The 18,132-nt window shown below is 38.4% G+C and overlaps 8 protein-coding genes across 8 annotated transcripts; 4 read left to right on the forward strand and 4 right to left on the reverse strand. All coding sequences in view use genetic code 12, as the record gives it.

Annotated features, from left to right (window-relative positions):
* Positions 1 to 43: 43 nt before the first annotated feature.
* SPAPADRAFT_142653 (uncharacterized protein) lies at positions 44 to 589 on the forward strand (the record flags this gene model as incomplete). The annotated part of the gene is made up of 2 exons (XM_007376881.1): positions 44 to 236; positions 339 to 589. 2 exons carry the CDS (start codon positions 44 to 46, stop codon positions 587 to 589), a joined length of 444 nt encoding a protein of 147 aa, XP_007376943.1.
* Positions 590 to 767: 178 nt separating this feature from the next.
* Positions 768 to 2,942, reverse strand: SPAPADRAFT_142096 (serine/threonine protein kinase; the record flags this gene model as incomplete). The annotated part of the gene is made up of 2 exons (XM_007376882.1): positions 768 to 2,581; positions 2,696 to 2,942. The coding sequence occupies 2 exons, from the start codon at positions 2,940 to 2,942 to the stop codon at positions 768 to 770; spliced, it is 2,061 nt and encodes a 686-aa protein (XP_007376944.1).
* A 437-nt stretch (positions 2,943 to 3,379) lies between these two features.
* On the reverse strand, positions 3,380 to 5,494 carry CAF16 (putative ATP-binding cassette family ATPase; the record flags this gene model as incomplete). The annotated part of the gene is made up of 1 exon (XM_007376883.1): positions 3,380 to 5,494. One exon carries the CDS (start codon positions 5,459 to 5,461, stop codon positions 4,466 to 4,468), a length of 996 nt encoding a protein of 331 aa, XP_007376945.1.
* A 149-nt stretch (positions 5,495 to 5,643) lies between these two features.
* On the reverse strand, positions 5,644 to 6,259 carry SPAPADRAFT_62823 (uncharacterized protein; the record flags this gene model as incomplete). The annotated part of the gene is made up of 1 exon (XM_007376884.1): positions 5,644 to 6,259. A coding segment is annotated over one exon (254 nt), but the record flags the coding sequence as incomplete, so codon positions are not given.
* A 2,313-nt stretch (positions 6,260 to 8,572) lies between these two features.
* SPAPADRAFT_72814 (uncharacterized protein) lies at positions 8,573 to 10,286 on the forward strand (the record flags this gene model as incomplete). Its single annotated transcript, XM_007376885.1, has 1 exon — positions 8,573 to 10,286. The coding sequence occupies one exon, from the start codon at positions 8,592 to 8,594 to the stop codon at positions 10,284 to 10,286; it is 1,695 nt and encodes a 564-aa protein (XP_007376947.1).
* Positions 10,287 to 10,374: 88 nt separating this feature from the next.
* GCR3 (Gcr3p) lies at positions 10,375 to 13,176 on the reverse strand (the record flags this gene model as incomplete). Its single annotated transcript, XM_007376886.1, has 1 exon — positions 10,375 to 13,176. One exon carries the CDS (start codon positions 13,174 to 13,176, stop codon positions 10,375 to 10,377), a length of 2,802 nt encoding a protein of 933 aa, XP_007376948.1.
* Positions 13,177 to 13,297: 121 nt separating this feature from the next.
* On the forward strand, positions 13,298 to 14,366 carry SAM4 (S-adenosylmethionine-homocysteine S-methyltransferase; the record flags this gene model as incomplete). The annotated part of the gene is made up of 1 exon (XM_007376887.1): positions 13,298 to 14,366. A coding segment is annotated over one exon (823 nt), but the record flags the coding sequence as incomplete, so codon positions are not given.
* Positions 14,367 to 15,047: 681 nt separating this feature from the next.
* GCV2 (glycine decarboxylase subunit P) lies at positions 15,048 to 18,113 on the forward strand (the record flags this gene model as incomplete). The annotated part of the gene is made up of 1 exon (XM_007376888.1): positions 15,048 to 18,113. The coding sequence occupies one exon, from the start codon at positions 15,048 to 15,050 to the stop codon at positions 18,111 to 18,113; it is 3,066 nt and encodes a 1,021-aa protein (XP_007376950.1).
* Positions 18,114 to 18,132: the final 19 nt, after the last annotated feature.

Here is an 18,132-nt window from a genome sequence, read left to right on the forward strand (position 1 = left end):
TTCTTTTACTTGCCAATTAATCTAACTTTAAAGTGTAATCATCATGTCAGAGAAAGAACAGTTGAAACAGCAAGAAAAGGAAGGATCTTATAACAGACCCCCAATGGATGCACCACCTCCTTATGAGGAGATGCAACCACAGCAGCAACCTCAGCAGCAACAATACCAACAACCATACTATGACAATCCTAATCAAGGATACAATCCAGGATATCAACAGCCAGGATACAACCCCAGTTATCAGCAACCAGGCTACAATCCAGGATATCAGCAACCAGGCTACAATCCAGGATATCAACAGCCCAGCTATGGATACGAAAAGCCAAACCAATATCAAGGATATCCCCCAGCAAACGCATACACCATCCAACCAGACAAGGTTAATATAGCCATTGCTCCTCCACAGCATGTTAATCCACAATATCCGGAATTTCTCGCTCGGGAACAACAACGGATTCAAATGGGGGATTATCCTGATAATTATGGCAAACATGGGGCTCCTTTGAATAAGGGGAAAACCAGCAAGAATGCCCATAAGGGATTCCCGGGAAGATCAAGTGCTACTTACCATGAAGCTGCTAACAAGTAAGGTAGTTTGTGTTATTTATTTTTTATGTAGAATTTAGGTATTGTTTTAATCAAGTAATTATGTCTTACCCCAATGTCCATGTATAATCAACTGGCAGATGTTCAAACTACAGCATATATAACTTCACATTAATATCTATTTTCTATAACATTTATTTAAAATCCGCGAGGGATCACAATTATAAGACATTATCTCCATTATAAGTCCAGCCACCAAATTGTTTTTGAACACTCTCAGTCAAGAAATCATCCACGACCGAATCCTGAGGTTTCTCACTAGTGAAGTCCTGATCGAAATTCAGGGTATCCAATAAATTCTCAACATTAGGCTTGAAAGGTGGCAAATAGCTCTTATTCAACAACTTGACCCAATCTATGTCTTTAAAGAAAGGGTGAGATTTGATTTCATTGGCATCGTCTAATCTATTTGCAGGATCCTTCTGCAAGAGTTTGATCAAAAGATCTTGAGCGTCTGTATGGTCGAGGAAACTTGGGAATCGGAGTGGATCTTGAAGAATCTTCTTGTACATGGTAGGGACATCATCATCATAAAATGGTGGAAGGCCAGTAAGCATCTCGTAAAGTAATGTTCCAAGAGTCCACCAATCAACTGATCTGGTATAACCTTGATTCAAAAGAAGTTCAGGAGCAAGATATTCTGGGGTACCACAAAACGTATTGGTCTTGTCATCATTACTCATGTTCAATTTACAAAGTCCAAAATCACAGAGGGCAATATGTCCCTGGTAATCAAGTAAGATATTCTCAGGTTTAAGATCTCGATAAATCACATTGAGATCATGCAAGCTTTCCAACGCAGTTAAAAGTTCAGCAATGTAGAACCTTGATCTATCCATACTGAATTTACCTTCTCTTTGTAAATGCCAAAAGAGTTCACCCCCATTGATAAATGATAACACCAAGTACAACTTCTCCGGTGATTGGAAACTAAACTTCAAAGGAACAATAAAAGGATTGTTAATTCTGGCCAACACAGTTCTTTCAGCAAGGGTATGAGTAACCTCCATTCTTGAAACAATATGTTGTTTCCTCAATGTCTTCAAAGCGTAAATTTGCTTAGTGTCCTTCTTGACAACTTGCATGACTTTCCCAAACGAACCTTTACCTATAACCTTAAGCAAATCAAAATCTGTAATGGCCAAATGTTTCTTAGTGATTGGTTTGAATTCAATAGTCAACATAATCTCTCCCATTTCCGTTGAAATTAAATCTTGCAAATTGGCATTGTAATTGGAAAACTTAAGATATTCGTGATTCATTAATCTAATTGGTTGGCTATGGTACTTGAGATTCAATGGCAATTTAATGGTACCAATGAGTAAATCTCCGATGTTTGCTGGCGCAGAACCCGAGTTAGCAGACGCATTTGATTTCCCGGGCAGTTGTGGCTGCAGACCAGAATTAGTGAATAAATGCTTCTTTGTTACCTTTTCAGAATCAGGAATCAACATGTTAGGTAACCTAATAAACAAATTAAGGTTAAGGAAACTCGATCCCGTTTCGTTATCTCCACCATTGGTTGTTTCTTGGGACTTCTTGGTAACATCAAAGGAAACCACCTGGTTCCAGGTACTTCTATTGACGGTACCCTTTTGTGGTTCGATCACCAAAACGTTATTGTCAAATTCAATCGTCAAATAAAGTAATGACTTGACCAAATTCTCGGCATTAGGAATAGTGATAATTGAAGGCAAGAAATTCGATGCGATTGTTCCCGGGAGAAGATCGCCAACTAAAGGATGGTTATCACCTTCGGCATTGTTTAAGGTTTCCAAATTCTTAAGTAATTGTTGACCGATGGTTTCATTGTTTGAGTTAATGGCAAGAGCATGAAGAATTTGCTTGGAATTGTTGATCTTGATCGGGAGTTGGATATTGTTTGACGTGTAAATCTTAACCGTTAGTAAGCCTGGACTGGACGGTGTGTGGGGATTAGCGGAATCATTAGAATTACTGGTTTCCATTGTTGGTACTGGTGGTCTTGAGTTGGACGCAGTAGTGCGTTGGGAAGACGCGGCCGAGTTGTTAGTGGTAATATTGGAATCTGAGGATGGTGGTTCATTTAAAAATAAGGCTGAAGGACCACCATTTTCTGTGCCGTGTATTTGGCCATGTGGAACATCAGGAGAAGCAGTGGCGCTAGCTCCGGCTTCACTGTCACCAAGGGTCAATTTCAGAATATTATCGCTTAGATCCGAGGTCAATGTCTTTCTCGGTTCGGGTGACTTTTCCGGGGTGGTATCCTTATGTGATGAGGCTGGTGATGAATTTGATGATGAATTGGGAGATTTCTCCGATAATCCAAATTTGAACTTATTCTTGAACTTCAACATGGGCACTTAAAATTATAGGGGCAAATCGTGCGTGTATTTTATTGGATTGATTGTAGTTAAAGTAGGGGTTGATAACTGAAATAAGATGTGTTGATCTTAAAAAGAACTTATGTAGTCTATGATTGGAATCAAACAAAATTGATTAGTTTCTTTTGTCCAATTGGTAAGGACTTAGTAATCATTTTATATAGTGGGAAAAAGATTTACGCAAATTTCATCATCTGTATGTGGGTGTATGTTTTTCCGACTGTCACATGACGAGCTGGACTAGGAAAATCGAAAAACAGGGTCACTCACCACACAGCCTGGTTAGTACCGAGCAATGACTAAAGATCCAGCCGACCTTAACCGAGCCTTTGATGATGATGTCATCAGAGAATTTGCAAGTATTCGTAAATGAATGGTATTGGTTTCGTTAATGCAGACTTAAGAAATGTAGCGCAAAGTTAGAGTATGATCATTTATGGTTATAGCCCACAATTTGGGAAAGTCAAACTATAAATTAAAGGCTAGGCTATGTTCACCTCCCCCTTAGTATATTACTATATGTTTTGATTATAAATTCCAAGTCAAAGAACCAGATGAAATAACAGGCAACAGATTTATTGCTTTACAATTCTGATGACTGAACGATTGCTAATGGGGAGGGGGATCCTACATTATTTTCAAACAGGACAATAACTATCTTTGTAACTGTAACAAAAAGCGAGGCTTAAGCAATCTTTAACAATATGGTGTAAGATACAATTAATTACTAAATCCGATATTTCCTACCTTTGCCTTGACACATTTATAATGTCGTAGTTTGCGACACTGATTCAATTTGCGACATGAGATCAAAGTTTTCAAAATTTTAAGGGACCGCGCGCACTGTTTACGTTTTTTATTTGTTTTTACAACCCTCTTTGTTTTTGTGTATACCACGGTTCGTTCAGTCAGCATTTACATAGCATCATCCTATATCTCAGCATCATGGACATAGATAACATAGAAAATCACAATCTGAACCAGAAAATGTTGTCAAACAATAATAATGTCACTAACAAATTGCCTTTACAGGAAACTTCTCCTAATTTAATGCCTCCTTCATCTTCACATTTACGTGAATCTCCTATAAAACTAGTCAACAATAGAAAAAGAGCCCCCACCACGCCGATAAAACAGGCATTAGTGGTCAATACCCGAAGAAAGTTACAAGAGGTACCCCCTACACCCTCACGAGTCAATGTCCTTTCAGAGCTTCAACAAACAACTGCAACAACAACAACTACAACTGCATCCTCAACAGTAGACAAATCGCTGTCTGCTTATACTAAATTACACCCGGTTGAACTTGGTGATTATACTATGTATGGAAACACAGTTCAGGAAATAGAAACTAACTATAACAATTATTTGATGCAATACAAAATGAAATATCTTGAAGATGTCAATGAGTTTTTACGCATGGAAAGAGAGTTTAGGTTAGGTAATAGTCAAGCCTAGATAGTCTATAGTTTTATACATAATTTTGCATATCTATATCATCTACCACTTCTGGTAGCTTTAAAGTATTTCACCAACACATCATCCTCGGCATCAAAATACTTCCCATCTCGTGTGTTGACCCAATCATTGTGCCTTTGGGCCATTTTCTCTTTTTCGTCTTCTCTAGTACCTCTTCTCTCTAAATCATCATATAACCAATGTAAAGCCAATGGATGTAACGACTCTGCCTTGGTAATAGAAACACTATGAGCTGGATGAATATGTGCTCCTCCTTCAATTTTAACACCATTACCATTGTTATCATTAACAAACTTGATCTCAGACTGTTTCAAATCATCCAACATCATACCAGCATCTAAATGAATTACTCTGTCAAACCAATTGTGTCCTAACCCATCAAAAATATGGGTGGCATAAATTACAGTACATTGTCTTTGATGACATTCTTCACGCAAGTAATTCAAAAGACGCAGACGAACCACCACATCTAAATCAATGGTAACTTCATCTAACAACAACAACCTCCATGGCTTACACAATCCCATGGCAATTTGCACTCTTCTTCGTTCACCATCACTAACATTAAGCATAGACCAACTAGGGTCAATATCCAAAATATCGATCAACCTGTTTCTTCTCTCGGCATAAACTTCTCCACCTACACTGGATAATAACAAATTAACAGGGATATCACGTTTTACTACTGAGTTGGCGGCCCATTCAGTACCCAAATAAGTAATATAACTGTTTATATCGGAATTGTGCTGTTCATTACGGTTACTTCTGAATTCAAATGGATCAAACCCTCCAATCTTGAGAAGTCCACTCTTGATAAGGGTCTTACCAGCAAGGATCTTAAGCAAGGTAGATTTCCCAGCCCCATTGGGACCAATGATGAGGTTGGTGGTGCCCCAAGGAATTTCAAGGGTGATGTCTTGAAGTCCAATCTTGTGGGAGGTAGGGAATGTGTATGTGAGTTTATGCGTTTCTATAGCGAGTGAAGTGTCTTTTGTGTTGTCCGCGTTATTCATGGTCTATAAGTTCTATCAGTGATGGAATTGTGGTTCAAAGGAAACGGGGATTGAATGTGAAAAATTGCGAATTAAAAAAAAAAAACACTCAACTCAACTATGGGGTGATTCTTATCTGAGCATATGCCCAGTAGTTAAAGAAGAGGATTTTGAAAATTCACAAGATTAGAGAAATGGCTATTGGTATAATATGTATATTAAACTCCCACAATAGTGTACTCTTTGAATGTGATTAGGAAACTTAAATCCAAGTTTCCTTATTCATTCGGGAGAAATACAGGAATCCCATCCCCAATTCTGTTGATTAGATAGTGATATCCTTCAATTGACACTCTATGAAGTTTGGGTAATAAATACTCATCTTCAAGGAAAGCCTGTATTTGGAAGTAGATTCTATCATTAACTGGTAATTTGTAAATTCGTTTCGGGTTAATCAGTATTTGAATTCCGGAGTCCCAGTGGAATTCAATTAAAGAGTGTCGTTGAGAAATTAGCCCACTTCTAAGACCAGTCATTAGGTAAAATGGGTAATCCAATTCGCACACCAACCTCAATACGCGTATCTGATTTGGTCTTAGTGATAACAAGACTGGCTCAATTGCCTCTGGTATCATAATGCTTGCAATTGTCAATTCTTCAACTTTGGATAATTTAGAGAGTAGCCAAGTCAATTCATTAATGAATATTCGAACATCCCCTGGTGTTCGAGGTACCCAAGTATAGTATATATCAAAACTACGCACCTCACTTAGGTTAAATAACCTTGCTAGCTCTCTGAATTCTCCTTGATGATTGTAACAAGCGCTGATTGATAAAGTTTTGATTTCAATGGGAGTTTCGTTCTTAATTATCAATGGGTCTAATTGTACTGTGGTCAACGATATCTTTTCAAGACTTTTCAAACTAGGAACAATGTTCAAGATATCCAGCTGATGGGGATTGAGAACAAAGTTCTTGATTAGATAGTTATCCTCTATAGGTAGGTCTATATAAAGGTTAGAGTGAAACACAAGCTTTTCACCAAACCTTGTCAATCCCAGTGCAGAACAATATTCATGCGATGCTTGAATATGGGGCCATCTACTCACAATACTACTACAGAATTCGTCCTCTTCTTCCCGTATCACTATTTTGGTGACGAGATCAATATATTTCAGGGCAAATAACATGGCGAGATTTCTCCACTCATTGACAATTGTAAATTGAAAATTAAAGGGGATATCCGCTTGGCAACTCAAAGCTGGATAAGTAATAATTCGTCGCTGGTTGACATAGATGGAGTGGTATAATTTCTTCATCCCTACATTATATGATCTCTTGCTTGTTAAAATAAATGCCAAGACTGACTTTTGATTCACATGGGATAAGATATAGAAAAGGATTTCATCTGGTAAGGATAATATAGACGCTTGGGATTTTACCTCTTGCATTGGAGTTTGTAATGTGGCATTATTCATCATATATAACCTGCTGACGCAATCAATTGGATATGGTTATATATCACTGTTCGGCTTACCTGGCATTGTTTATTTTTTGAAGAGGTATTAAAAAAAAACAATATCGTTTGTTAAGAAAATATTTCTAACATAATACCAAACATTCAGGCGACTTCAATGATTGATCCAATTCATGATTTGGTGTTGAATATAACCTTGTCAAAAGAAAATATGATATTCACACATCCTTATAGATCACACAAACTTTTATATCATTCTCAGCTTCAGTACATAAAAATGTAGATTTTTGATAAAGTATCCGGTCTAGTTCCCGCCGTGGACTCAAATGTGGCTCCTTAAAAGTACCTAAGCAATCTGATTTTCACCATAGAACCTCCTCTTTAAAATACACGGCGATTGAGGGTGGGGTAGATTTGAAAGAGAGTACATAACATTAAGCTTTTGTGATCCTTGCCTCGGGATTATTTTCTTCGCTAAATATTACTTAGTCACCGGGGAAGCACGGCACAGTTAAGGATTTCGCCTGTTTATCCTTTTTATTCATTATCTTTGGAACCACGGGGCTTATACCTATAGATAAGAGCTAATTCATTCTGAATTCCATTGATATGATTATTTAAGATAAAGGATAAGACCATGTTTTACGTATGTAGATATGATGGTTATATGCAGTCACAAGACCTCTGTTCTTTTGTCTAGTTTTGCAACCAAACAGAACGTATGATTTTAACTTGTGGAGTAAGGATCTTATCAAGTTATGACAAAGCAACTAGAGGGTGAGGGGGGGAGGAGGAGGAGGAGGGAGGGAAGTGGCAGTGCTCCTCTTCCTGTTGAATTTAGAAACAATTAAAAGACAGTGCTCATCCCAGAGGAGCCAAGAAAGTTTGCAATAATTTTTTGTACAACAATATAGAAAACCAAGACAATTTCAAAATTTGCTATTACACCCCGCAACTGTTGATGGTAAACTAAAGAACTTTGTCAATATTTTGACATAATTTCCCTGGTGTATATAAAGCTCTTTTAGAAACCTTCGTAGAAAGTTAACAATTTGGAGCTCCAACTGTGTTTGGATGCAATAAAAATAAGCTTCAAGCCAGGTGAAAATTCACGATAAGAAATACTTGGCATGTTTATGTGAAATTTGTTTACGATTCTAATTATAACGAACGGCACGAAATCAAAAAGTCATTAAACTTAACCAAGAGTTTTCATATCTTGATATCATTGTTCGAGAATGAATGCCAAGATATGAAGATCGCAAATGCCTTGATTTCCAGTGGTACTTATCTAGTGAAATCCACAGAATCCCCAAATTTGGAAAATAACATCTGACAAGTCGCCATATCTGTAAATAATATCTTTACAAGCTTTGGCTAATTGCAAATTTGAGCCAATAGGCTTGCGTCACCTCAAACCTGGGTGTCTATCAAACCTTATTACACTGTGGTGTTTTTTCAAAACTCCGATCGCCGTGCGAAAATTGCCCCAAAAATGTAACCTAGTCTTGGAATGTTGCAAATTCCATACGTCATCCACTGGTCAGCTATACCCGGGGCATTGTAACCATATCATGCCATAGATAAATTAACCGTTGGATTTGTATAAATAGATTCAGATTGCCCCTGATCTCCATTTCTTCTTTTTTATTTATATATACATCATACACTATCATGTCTTCTTTACAACCAAGTAAAGACGATAAAGGAACAGAAGATTCTTTCCAAGAAATATCTCCTGACGTTATTCCAGATGAAGGTAGGGCACCAACAGATTTAGAACTTGAAACACTTAGACATGTGGCTGAACCAATCCCATTACGATGCTGGCTTGTGGCTATTGTTGAATTAGCCGAGCGGTTCAGTTACTATGGGTTGTCAGCTCCATTTCAGAACTACATGCAAAATACCCCACAAGACTCACCTAGAGGTCTTCTTGGTTTAAATCAAAATGGTGCAACTGCTCTCTCTTACTTTTTCCAATTTTGGTGTTACATCACTCCTATCCTTGGTGGTTGGCTTGCTGACACTTATTGGGGGAAGTACAAAACCATCACTTTTGCTTGTGGAGTTTATTTAGTTGGGATTCTTATCTTATTCCTCACTTCCATTCCATCGATCAACAATCATAACCTGGCTTTGGGCGGATTTATAGTTTCAATTATTATTATTGGTTTGGCAACCGGCGGTGTCAAGTCCAATGTCTCACCATTGATTGCCGACCAAGTGCCTACTCACAAGCCAGTTATTAAAGTATTGAAGTCAGGTGAACGTGTCATCCAAGATGCAAACATCACTATTCAAAATGTATTTATGTTTTTCTATATGATGATTAATATTGGGTCATTGTCTGTGCTTGCCACTACTCAATTAGAACACAAGATTGATTTCTGGGCCGCATATTTACTTCCCTTTTGTTTCTTCTTTATTGCCCCACTTTGTCTTCTCCTTGGAAGAAAGCAGTATGTTAAAACTCCAGTCGGCGATAAAATTGTCAACAAAACATTCCAATGTATTTGGATTGGACTTAGAAATAAGTTCAACTTAGATGCCGCAAAACCAAGCGTGAACCCCGATAGAGGATATCCATGGACTGATCATTTTGTGGAGGAAGTCAAGAGATCATTGTATGCTTGCAAAGTGTTTGTGTTTTATCCAGTATATTGGCTAGTCTATGGACAGATGGTGAACAATTTTATTTCCCAAGCAGGTCAAATGGAGCTTCATGGATTGCCCAATGATTTCTTGCAAGCAATCAACTCCATCACAATTATTGTCTTTATTCCAATTTGTGAAAGGTGGATTTACCCCTTGATCAGAAGATTCACTCCATTCAGAGCAATTACCAAAATTTTCTTTGGATTCATGTTTGCTACGGCAGCCATGATCTATGCTGCTGTTTTGCAACATTACATTTACTCCGCGGGACCATGTTACCAATTTCCCAAAGAGTGTGCACCAGAATACCAAACTGTTCCTAATCAAATACATGTAGCTATTCAAGTCCCAGCATACCTGTTGATTGCCATGTCGGAAATTCTCGCTTCCATTACTGGGTTAGAATACGCATACACCAAGGCACCAGCTAGTATGAAGTCATTCATCACATCCCTTTTCTTAGTTACTAATGCATTTGGTGCGGTATTGGGTATTGCTTTGAGTTCAACTTCCAAAAATCCAAAGATGGTCTGGACATATACTGGTATTGGAATTGGTTGTTTCATTGCTGGTTGTTGTTTCTGGTTGATATTCCATCATTACAACAACAAGGAACTCGAGCATCAAAAATTAGATTGGGAAGAGGAAGAAGACCCAGCCGGTGGTTTGAAACCAGTGCTTTCCGTTCATTCTTTCAGAAGTATGACATAGTAATTCTTCACCCAGTTTGTTTTTTAATTGTATAGATAAATCCACACGTAAGAAAAATTAGTAATATATTTGTACAACTCTATTTATACTACACGTCACATTCATCCACCCATTGCAAGATCTCCTCTTTTGCTTTTGCATTTTCCACAGCTCCAAACAACTCCTTTAATTCATCAATGTAATCAACCTTGGTATTGTTCTTGATATACTTTCTAAGATAACTCTTGAGTAATCCCAAATATTCAACAAATAACCACTGATCATCGCTGTCTTCCTCTATCTTATCACCAAATTGCACCTTGTTTAAATTGGTAACGATCTGGTTGAACAACACAATAATCAACTCCTTGTTAGCAGAACCAAGGATACGATTCACACTCTCCATACAACTTACATTATCAATGATTAAGTTCAGCTCGAGCGCTTTAGTAACAATGTGTTTTGCATCAACGATGCCAAACTCAATTAAGTATTCAAGAATAAGGAACACCACTTGTGGTTGATGGATCCATACTCGGAAAATAGCATCAATAATCCATTGTTGACGTAAGGTAACTTCTTCAGGAGTGAGTTCGGGAGTATCAAAGTGGGGCTCGTCATTAGCATACGTTATAGTGGCACCACTGAGGTGTTTCAACTTGTTGATGTCTCGGGAAAGAATCGACACAACTGAGTAGATAGATCTTGAACCAATGTAAGCATACGTTTGGAAAACGAGATTGACCAAGAATTGCATAGGGTTAGGGTGTGATTCAAGGGAGGTCAAGATATCTTGGCATAAAGTGGAGAACTCGTCATTGGTCTTCCAATGCGCAACCACAAATTCGTATACTTTGGTGGCTGATTCATTATATGGTAAATCAGGGTTGGCAAAGTTGTATATAATTTCATCTTGAGCAGTGACTAAACTCTTGCCCTTGATTTGTTCCTTCTTTTGCTCATACAATTTTATCAAGGTATCCTTGACTTCGTCAGTACCGTAGAGTTCAACGTCATAGTCGAGAACATACTGTTCAGAATTAGGTGCCATCATAGATATGTCCAAATACTGGTTGAACTCCAGAAGATGGACAATAGTGGTTCCTGCATCAGCAGCGTTAGAATCGGCATCTTCGACTTCTTCATCACTAACATCACCCGTGGTAGTACTAATAGGTCTGTTTTGCACCATGCTGACAAAACTGTCTTTAATTCTCGATTTGTTACTCAATCTAATTTCCTTGGCAATCAAATTCTTTATAAAGTTTCGGCGTGGATGATACTTCAACCCAGCCAATCTTTCCGAGTCACCAACCCATTCATCCCATTTCCAACTGTATTCAAAGTTAGAAATTTGCGTTGTCATCCAATCCAAGAAACGAACCTTCAATTCATAATCGAGAGTTTCTAAGTGGTTATAAAAGAATCTAATGGCACGACCAAACACGGGTGCTATTGATTCCGGAGATTCACGACAACAAGCAATAAGGACAGTATAGTAGTAGATTTCAGGGTGCAATGGAGTTGGAAGTTGGAAAATCATAGTAAGGATAGATTCAACGGCTACATCTTCGATTTTCCAGGTAGATAACGCAGGTGTATTTTCTCCAGCTTGATTGGCCTTGTTCACTTCAGCAAGTTGATCAATGGAGGAACCAGGAGCGGTAAATAAATCCTTGGCGTAGAACAAATCAAGAATGGAAAGCTGGATAGCGGCTTCATTCTTGTTGAAACTGAGGTTGGTTAAGATGTCAAAGGCAATATCCTTGAAGAAAAGACCTAGATAAGTTTCGATTCTAGGAACAGTTTCGAAATCGGTCGAGTTGTTGTATACCTGGAACAAAAGACGCGAGTTATGTTTCCATAATCTGTCAATAGAGTTCACATGTGGAGAATATTTCAAGATAGTTTCGACTGATGGCAAGGAAAACTGGGGAAGTGAATGTTTGACAATATCATTGGAAATGGTGTTGTTCTTGAGCGCTTCTTCAATTATAGGATCAAGGAATGGAGCAAAATCAATAAATAATTTAAAATCTTCCCACTTAGATTCTTGCAAAGTAGACAATGAAGGCAAGATCAAATTAATAAGTTTCTTTGGAACATAGGGTAATTCATAATTGCCTAGTCTAGAATCAAATGGCTGTAATAAAACAGATTCTGTTTCGACAATGTTGAACTTCTTGGCCAATTCAATGATACTGTCAATTTTTTCAAGTATTTCTGGAGACTTGTCATTGCTTAAAAGATATGGAACACTGATCAACACATTATAGTAAATTTCTTGGGCAATACCGTGTCTTTTTGGTGTACTTTCTTGTAAGTCAATAGCAAATTGTAACAATTGCAGAAAGATATTGACAATGCCGTAACCTTCAATAATTGGTGCTAAACTACTAAAGAATTTCAACACACATTTGATATCATTGAATACACCAGCACCTTCTTTATCGAATCCTTCTTTAATCTCCACTTCTTGTCCAACCAGATCAAGCAATCCTTGTACTTTAGCATGTAAGAATTCAACTACGTATTTGGCAACAACAAAGTTCTTGGAATTACAAACCAAAACCAAGTTTGCCAACGCATGAATTTTGTGTGGCTGTTCAATAATCACGGCATAAACGGTGTCCAAAATTGCCAGACGCAATTCATCAATTTTCTCAAACTCAGCAACAATAGGGTTGGATATGTATGCAATGTCGTCAATTTGGTTGGCGATGTTGGGGTTTTCACCAAGACGTCTTATATCTTTACATACATTATTGATAAGTTCGGTGGTAGGGTCAACATGCTGACGTTTGGTAGAAAACGACTCATCTAATGCGGAAGTGGGCGCAGTATGTGTGTGAGTGTCTTCATGATCACGCTCATACTCATCACGTGTACGTTTAGCTGGATTGACGTCCATATTGAGCTAATTGAAGAGACTGGTAACTGTTGTTGTTATGGTAATAGTTGAAAATTTTTGGCCATCCGGTTCTTTTTTTTTCTGTATGGTGGTGAAACTGAAGAAGATTTCGTGCGGACTTAGAACAAAGAAATCGTGGGGGGAGGGCGTCAGGTGCTGTGGTGTCAAAATGAAAGACATTCGAGAGATCATTCACAGTAAGCGATTGGTAATGGATGGTGCTTTAGGAACACAACTAGAGCCATTCATCCCAAAGACACCACTCTGGTCGGGATTTGCAGTATTAGCAAAACCGGAAATACTTGCACAAGTACATCGAGAATATATTATTAGTGGTGCTGATATAATTGCTACTGCCACCTATCAGTTATCACAAAATTTGTTACGCCAGCACACTGATTTGACAGATGGCCAGATTGAAGGTATTTGGGAGAGTGCAATCAATATTGCATTAGAGGCGATAGACAATAGAGATGTACTTGTTATGGGGTCAATTGGGCCTTACTCCGCTAGTTTAGGAAGTGGTGCCGAGTACAGCAATAACATTGACGTAAGCAACGAATTTTTACAGGCGTACCATATTCCTTTGTTTCAGTATTTTTCAGACAATGCGAAGGTGGACTTGATTGGTTTGGAAACGGTGTCTACATTGCAAGAATTTGTTGTGTTCCATGAGTTTAACCATACCAAACCGTACTATATTAGTATAATTAGTAATGATGGAGACAATCTTCCCGATGGCACCCTGTTATCTGAACTAGTGAGTTATATTGATAGCCATAGTGATGAATGGTTTATCGGACTTGGAATAAATTGTACCGAGTACACGCTAATCTCGAAAATGGTTGAACGAATTCATCTTCCTGTGATATTAAATCCTAATTTAGGATATATTGTAGAAGGGGATAATGCTAGGCCGAAGGAAAAAAATGACTATGAATGGATCAGAGGTGTTACAAATTGGTTGCAAAATGACAATGTTAGGATCGTAGGTGGGTGTTGTGGTACCACCCCACGTGAGATCAAACAGGTTTCTAATATCATACACGGCACAAAGTAGTAGAATATTTGTTATCGTAAATAGACATCGAGCATTTTGTAGCACTTTCTTCTTCTTCTGGAGTGAATCGCAGAGAGTTGTTCATTTAAATTTGAGAGAAGAAAGGGGAGACAGTCAGTGATTTAATATGAAAAAAAAGAATGTCAATAAAATGCTAGTAGAAGTTACATTACTCTCGTTAATATTTAAACCAGCTGCAAATTGTTATTAGACCTGGTCGGAGATATCGAATTTCGTTTGTTACACAAAACCAACATTCCAGCACCCTTCAAAACAAAATCACATGATTGCAAACGTTCCAAAAATATAAAAAAAATGAATAAAAAAAAAAAGAAAAACCCTTTAGAAATTTTTTTTCATTTTGACTTCGATAAAAGTGGAGCTGGACTGGAAGTTAAAAACCGCAAGACTAAATCTCGAGATGCCGTTTGGTTTTAATTAGATCACGATAAACGAAAGGCACGTATTTTATAATTAATATTATTAACGGTTGGTACTTTCCGCATCTAACTTGACTCTTGTCTCGAATTCCATTGTTTGGACAGAGCGCCTTATCCAGAGTCGAAAACTCATTTCATGACTTCTTCGGTGCGCGTTACACCAAACAAACAAAAAAAAAAGAAAGTTACTTTATCATTCCGGGGCTAGTCCGAAGATCATCTGGTGGTAAAATGTTTTGACTGGCCTCCTATTTAACCAAATAAATATAACTCGGGATTTTTCACGTACTTTTTCACTTTCTTCTTTCTCTTCTTCTTCTTCTTCTTCTCCTCTCTTTTCTTTATATTTTCTATATCGCTATAACTAAATAATGATTTCTGCTACTACCAAATCATTATTGAGATCAGCAGCAAGAGTCAGAGTCTCTACTGTTGCATCAACTGCATTGAAATGCAGCACCACCAGCTTCATTAGACACTTGGCCACTGCCAACACCTCATCCACAAACTACGGCCATGTTTACAACCCAAATGCTCAAAAGGTATCACTTGCTAATTTGGATACTTTTGCTAGAAGACACATTGGTCCTACCCCCGCCAATGTCCAAGAAATGCTTAAAACATTGGGATATTCCGATTTAGACGAATTCCTTACCCTGGCCATTCCAAACCATGTCCTCATCAAGCGTAAACTCTCAGTCTCCCCAGCTCAAGGTTATACTGAACTGGAAATGATTGAACATTTACAAAAACTTGCTGCTAAGAACAAGATCGTTAAATCTTTTATTGGTAAAGGTTATGCCGGTACTAAGCTCCCAGCTGTTATTCAAAGAAACTTATTGGAATCTCCAGAATGGTATACTTCATATACTCCATACCAACCAGAAATCTCCCAAGGTAGATTGGAATCTTTGTTGAATTTCCAAACTATGGTTTCTTCCTTGACTGGGTTGCCAATGGCCAATGCTTCTCTTTTAGATGAAGGTACTGCCGCCGCCGAAGCCATGTCCTTGTCTTTCCACAACATGAAGGGCAAGAAAAAGGTTTACGTTATTGACACAAATTTGCACCCACAAACTGTCAATGTGTTGAAATCAAGAGCTGGCAATATCGGTGTTGAAATTGTCGAGCTCCCATTATCCACTGAAGAAGGTATTACTGAATTAAACAAAATCATTAAGACCGTCTGTGGTGGGTTAGTCCAATATCCTGGTACCGATGGTTCAATTCATAATTTCACCAAAGTTGGTGAAATCTTACATTCTCACAAGGTCTTATTTGCCATGGCCTGTGATATCTTGGCGTTGACTGTTTTGAAACCACCTAGTGAATTTGGTGCTGATATCGCTTTAGGTACCACTCAAAGATTTGGTGTTCCTTTCGGTTATGGTGGTCCACATGCTGCTTATTTCAGTACCACTATGAAATACTCGAGAAAGATTCCTGGAAGAATTGTTGGTGTTTCAAAGGACAGATTAGGTCAACCAGCTTTAAGATTGGCTTTACAAACCAGAGAACAACATATCAAGAGAGAAAAGGCTACTTCCAATATCTGTACTGCTCAAGCTTTGTTAGCCAACATTTCTGCCAACTACGCTGTTTACCACGGTCCAGCAGGATTAAAGAACATTGCCTCCAGAGTTTACGGTTTCACCACCTTATTAGCTAAATACATTGGTCAAACCGAACATCAAGTTTTGAACGATAAGTGGTTTGATACTTTAACTGTCAAGTTATCTGGTGTTTCTGCCGATGACATCTTGGCTCAAGCATTGTCCAAGTACAATATTAACTTGTTTAAAGTGGATGAATCAACTGTCTCATTGTCTCTTGATGAAACTGTCGAAACAGCTGATTTGGTTAACTTGATTGAATTGTTTACCGGTAAGCAAGTTACTCTTGAAGCTGACACTGAACTTCCAACCATCCCAGAAGAATTGATCCGTACTGACGAAATCTTAACTCATGAAGTTTTCAACACCCATCACTCCGAAACCGCTATGTTACGTTACTTGCACCTTTTACAATCCAAGGATTTGTCCCTTGCCAACTCTATGATCCCTCTTGGTTCATGTACCATGAAACTTAATGCTACTGTTGAAATGCAAACTCTTTCCATGCCAGGATTCACTCAAATCCATCCATTTGCCCCAATCGACCAAGCTCAAGGTTACAAGGAATTAATTAGTGAATTTGAAAAGGATTTGAACGACATCACTGGATTTGATGCTACCACCAACATGCCTAACTCCGGTGCCCAAGGTGAATATACTGGGTTATCACTTATCAGAGAATACCACAAATCAAGAGGTGAATACGAAGCCAGAAACATCTGTCTTATCCCAGTATCTGCTCACGGAACTAATCCTGCCTCTGCTGCTATGTGTGGATTAAAGGTTGTTCCAGTCAAGTGTTTAGATGACGGTTCTATTGATTTAGTTGATTTACAAGAAAAGGCTGAATTACATGCTGCTAACCTTTGTTCCATCATGATCACTTATCCATCCACTTATGGTCTTTTCGAACCAGGAATCAAGAAGGCCATTGATCTCGTTCATGCCAATGGTGGGTTAGTTTACTTGGATGGTGCTAATATGAATGCCCAAGTTGGTCTTACCTCCCCAGGTGATTTAGGTGCCGATGTCTGTCACTTGAACATCCACAAGACTTTTGCCTTGTCCCATGGTGGTGGTGGTCCAGGTCAAGCTCCAGTCTGTGTTAAGGAACATTTGAAACCATTCTTGCCAGGCCACACCTTCAATGCCGATGTCACTAAGCCAGACTCTATACAAGCTGTCAATTCTGCTCCTTACGGTTCCGCTAGTGTCATCCCAGTCTCATACTCATACATCAAGATGCTTGGTGCCAATGCTCTTCCATATGTTTCCGCTGTTGCCATGTTGAATGCCAACTATATGGTCAAGAAATTACAACCATACTACTCCATTCTTTTCGTGGGTAAATCCACCCCACATTGTGCCCATGAGTTCATTTTAGATTTACGTGAATTTAAAGCCCAAGGTATTGAAGCTATTGATATCGCCAAGAGATTGCAAGATTATGGATTCCACGCTCCAACCATGAGTTTCCCTGTCGCTGGTACTTTAATGATTGAACCTACCGAATCAGAAAACTTGGCTGAGTTGGACAGATTTGTCGAATCACTCATCAAGATACGAAGTGAAATTGACGCTTACATCAACGGTGACAAGAGTGGTATGGTGTTGAAGAACGCTCCTCACTCCATGCAAGATGTTGTTGCTACCCCACAAGAAGAATGGGAAGCTAGAGGCTACACTAGAGAACAAGCTGCTTACCCATTACCTTGGTTAAAGAACAACAAGTGTTGGCCAACTGTGTCCAGATTGGACGATACTTATGGTGACATGAACTTGATCTGTACTTGTCCTACTGTTGAAGAAATTGCCGGTGAGTAGTTTAGTTTTATTTATTAAT

The sequence above is a fragment of the Spathaspora passalidarum genome (assembly GCF_000223485.1).
Source record: "Spathaspora passalidarum NRRL Y-27907 unplaced genomic scaffold SPAPAscaffold_6, whole genome shotgun sequence".
Lineage (NCBI taxonomy): Eukaryota > Fungi > Ascomycota > Pichiomycetes > Serinales > Debaryomycetaceae > Spathaspora > Spathaspora passalidarum.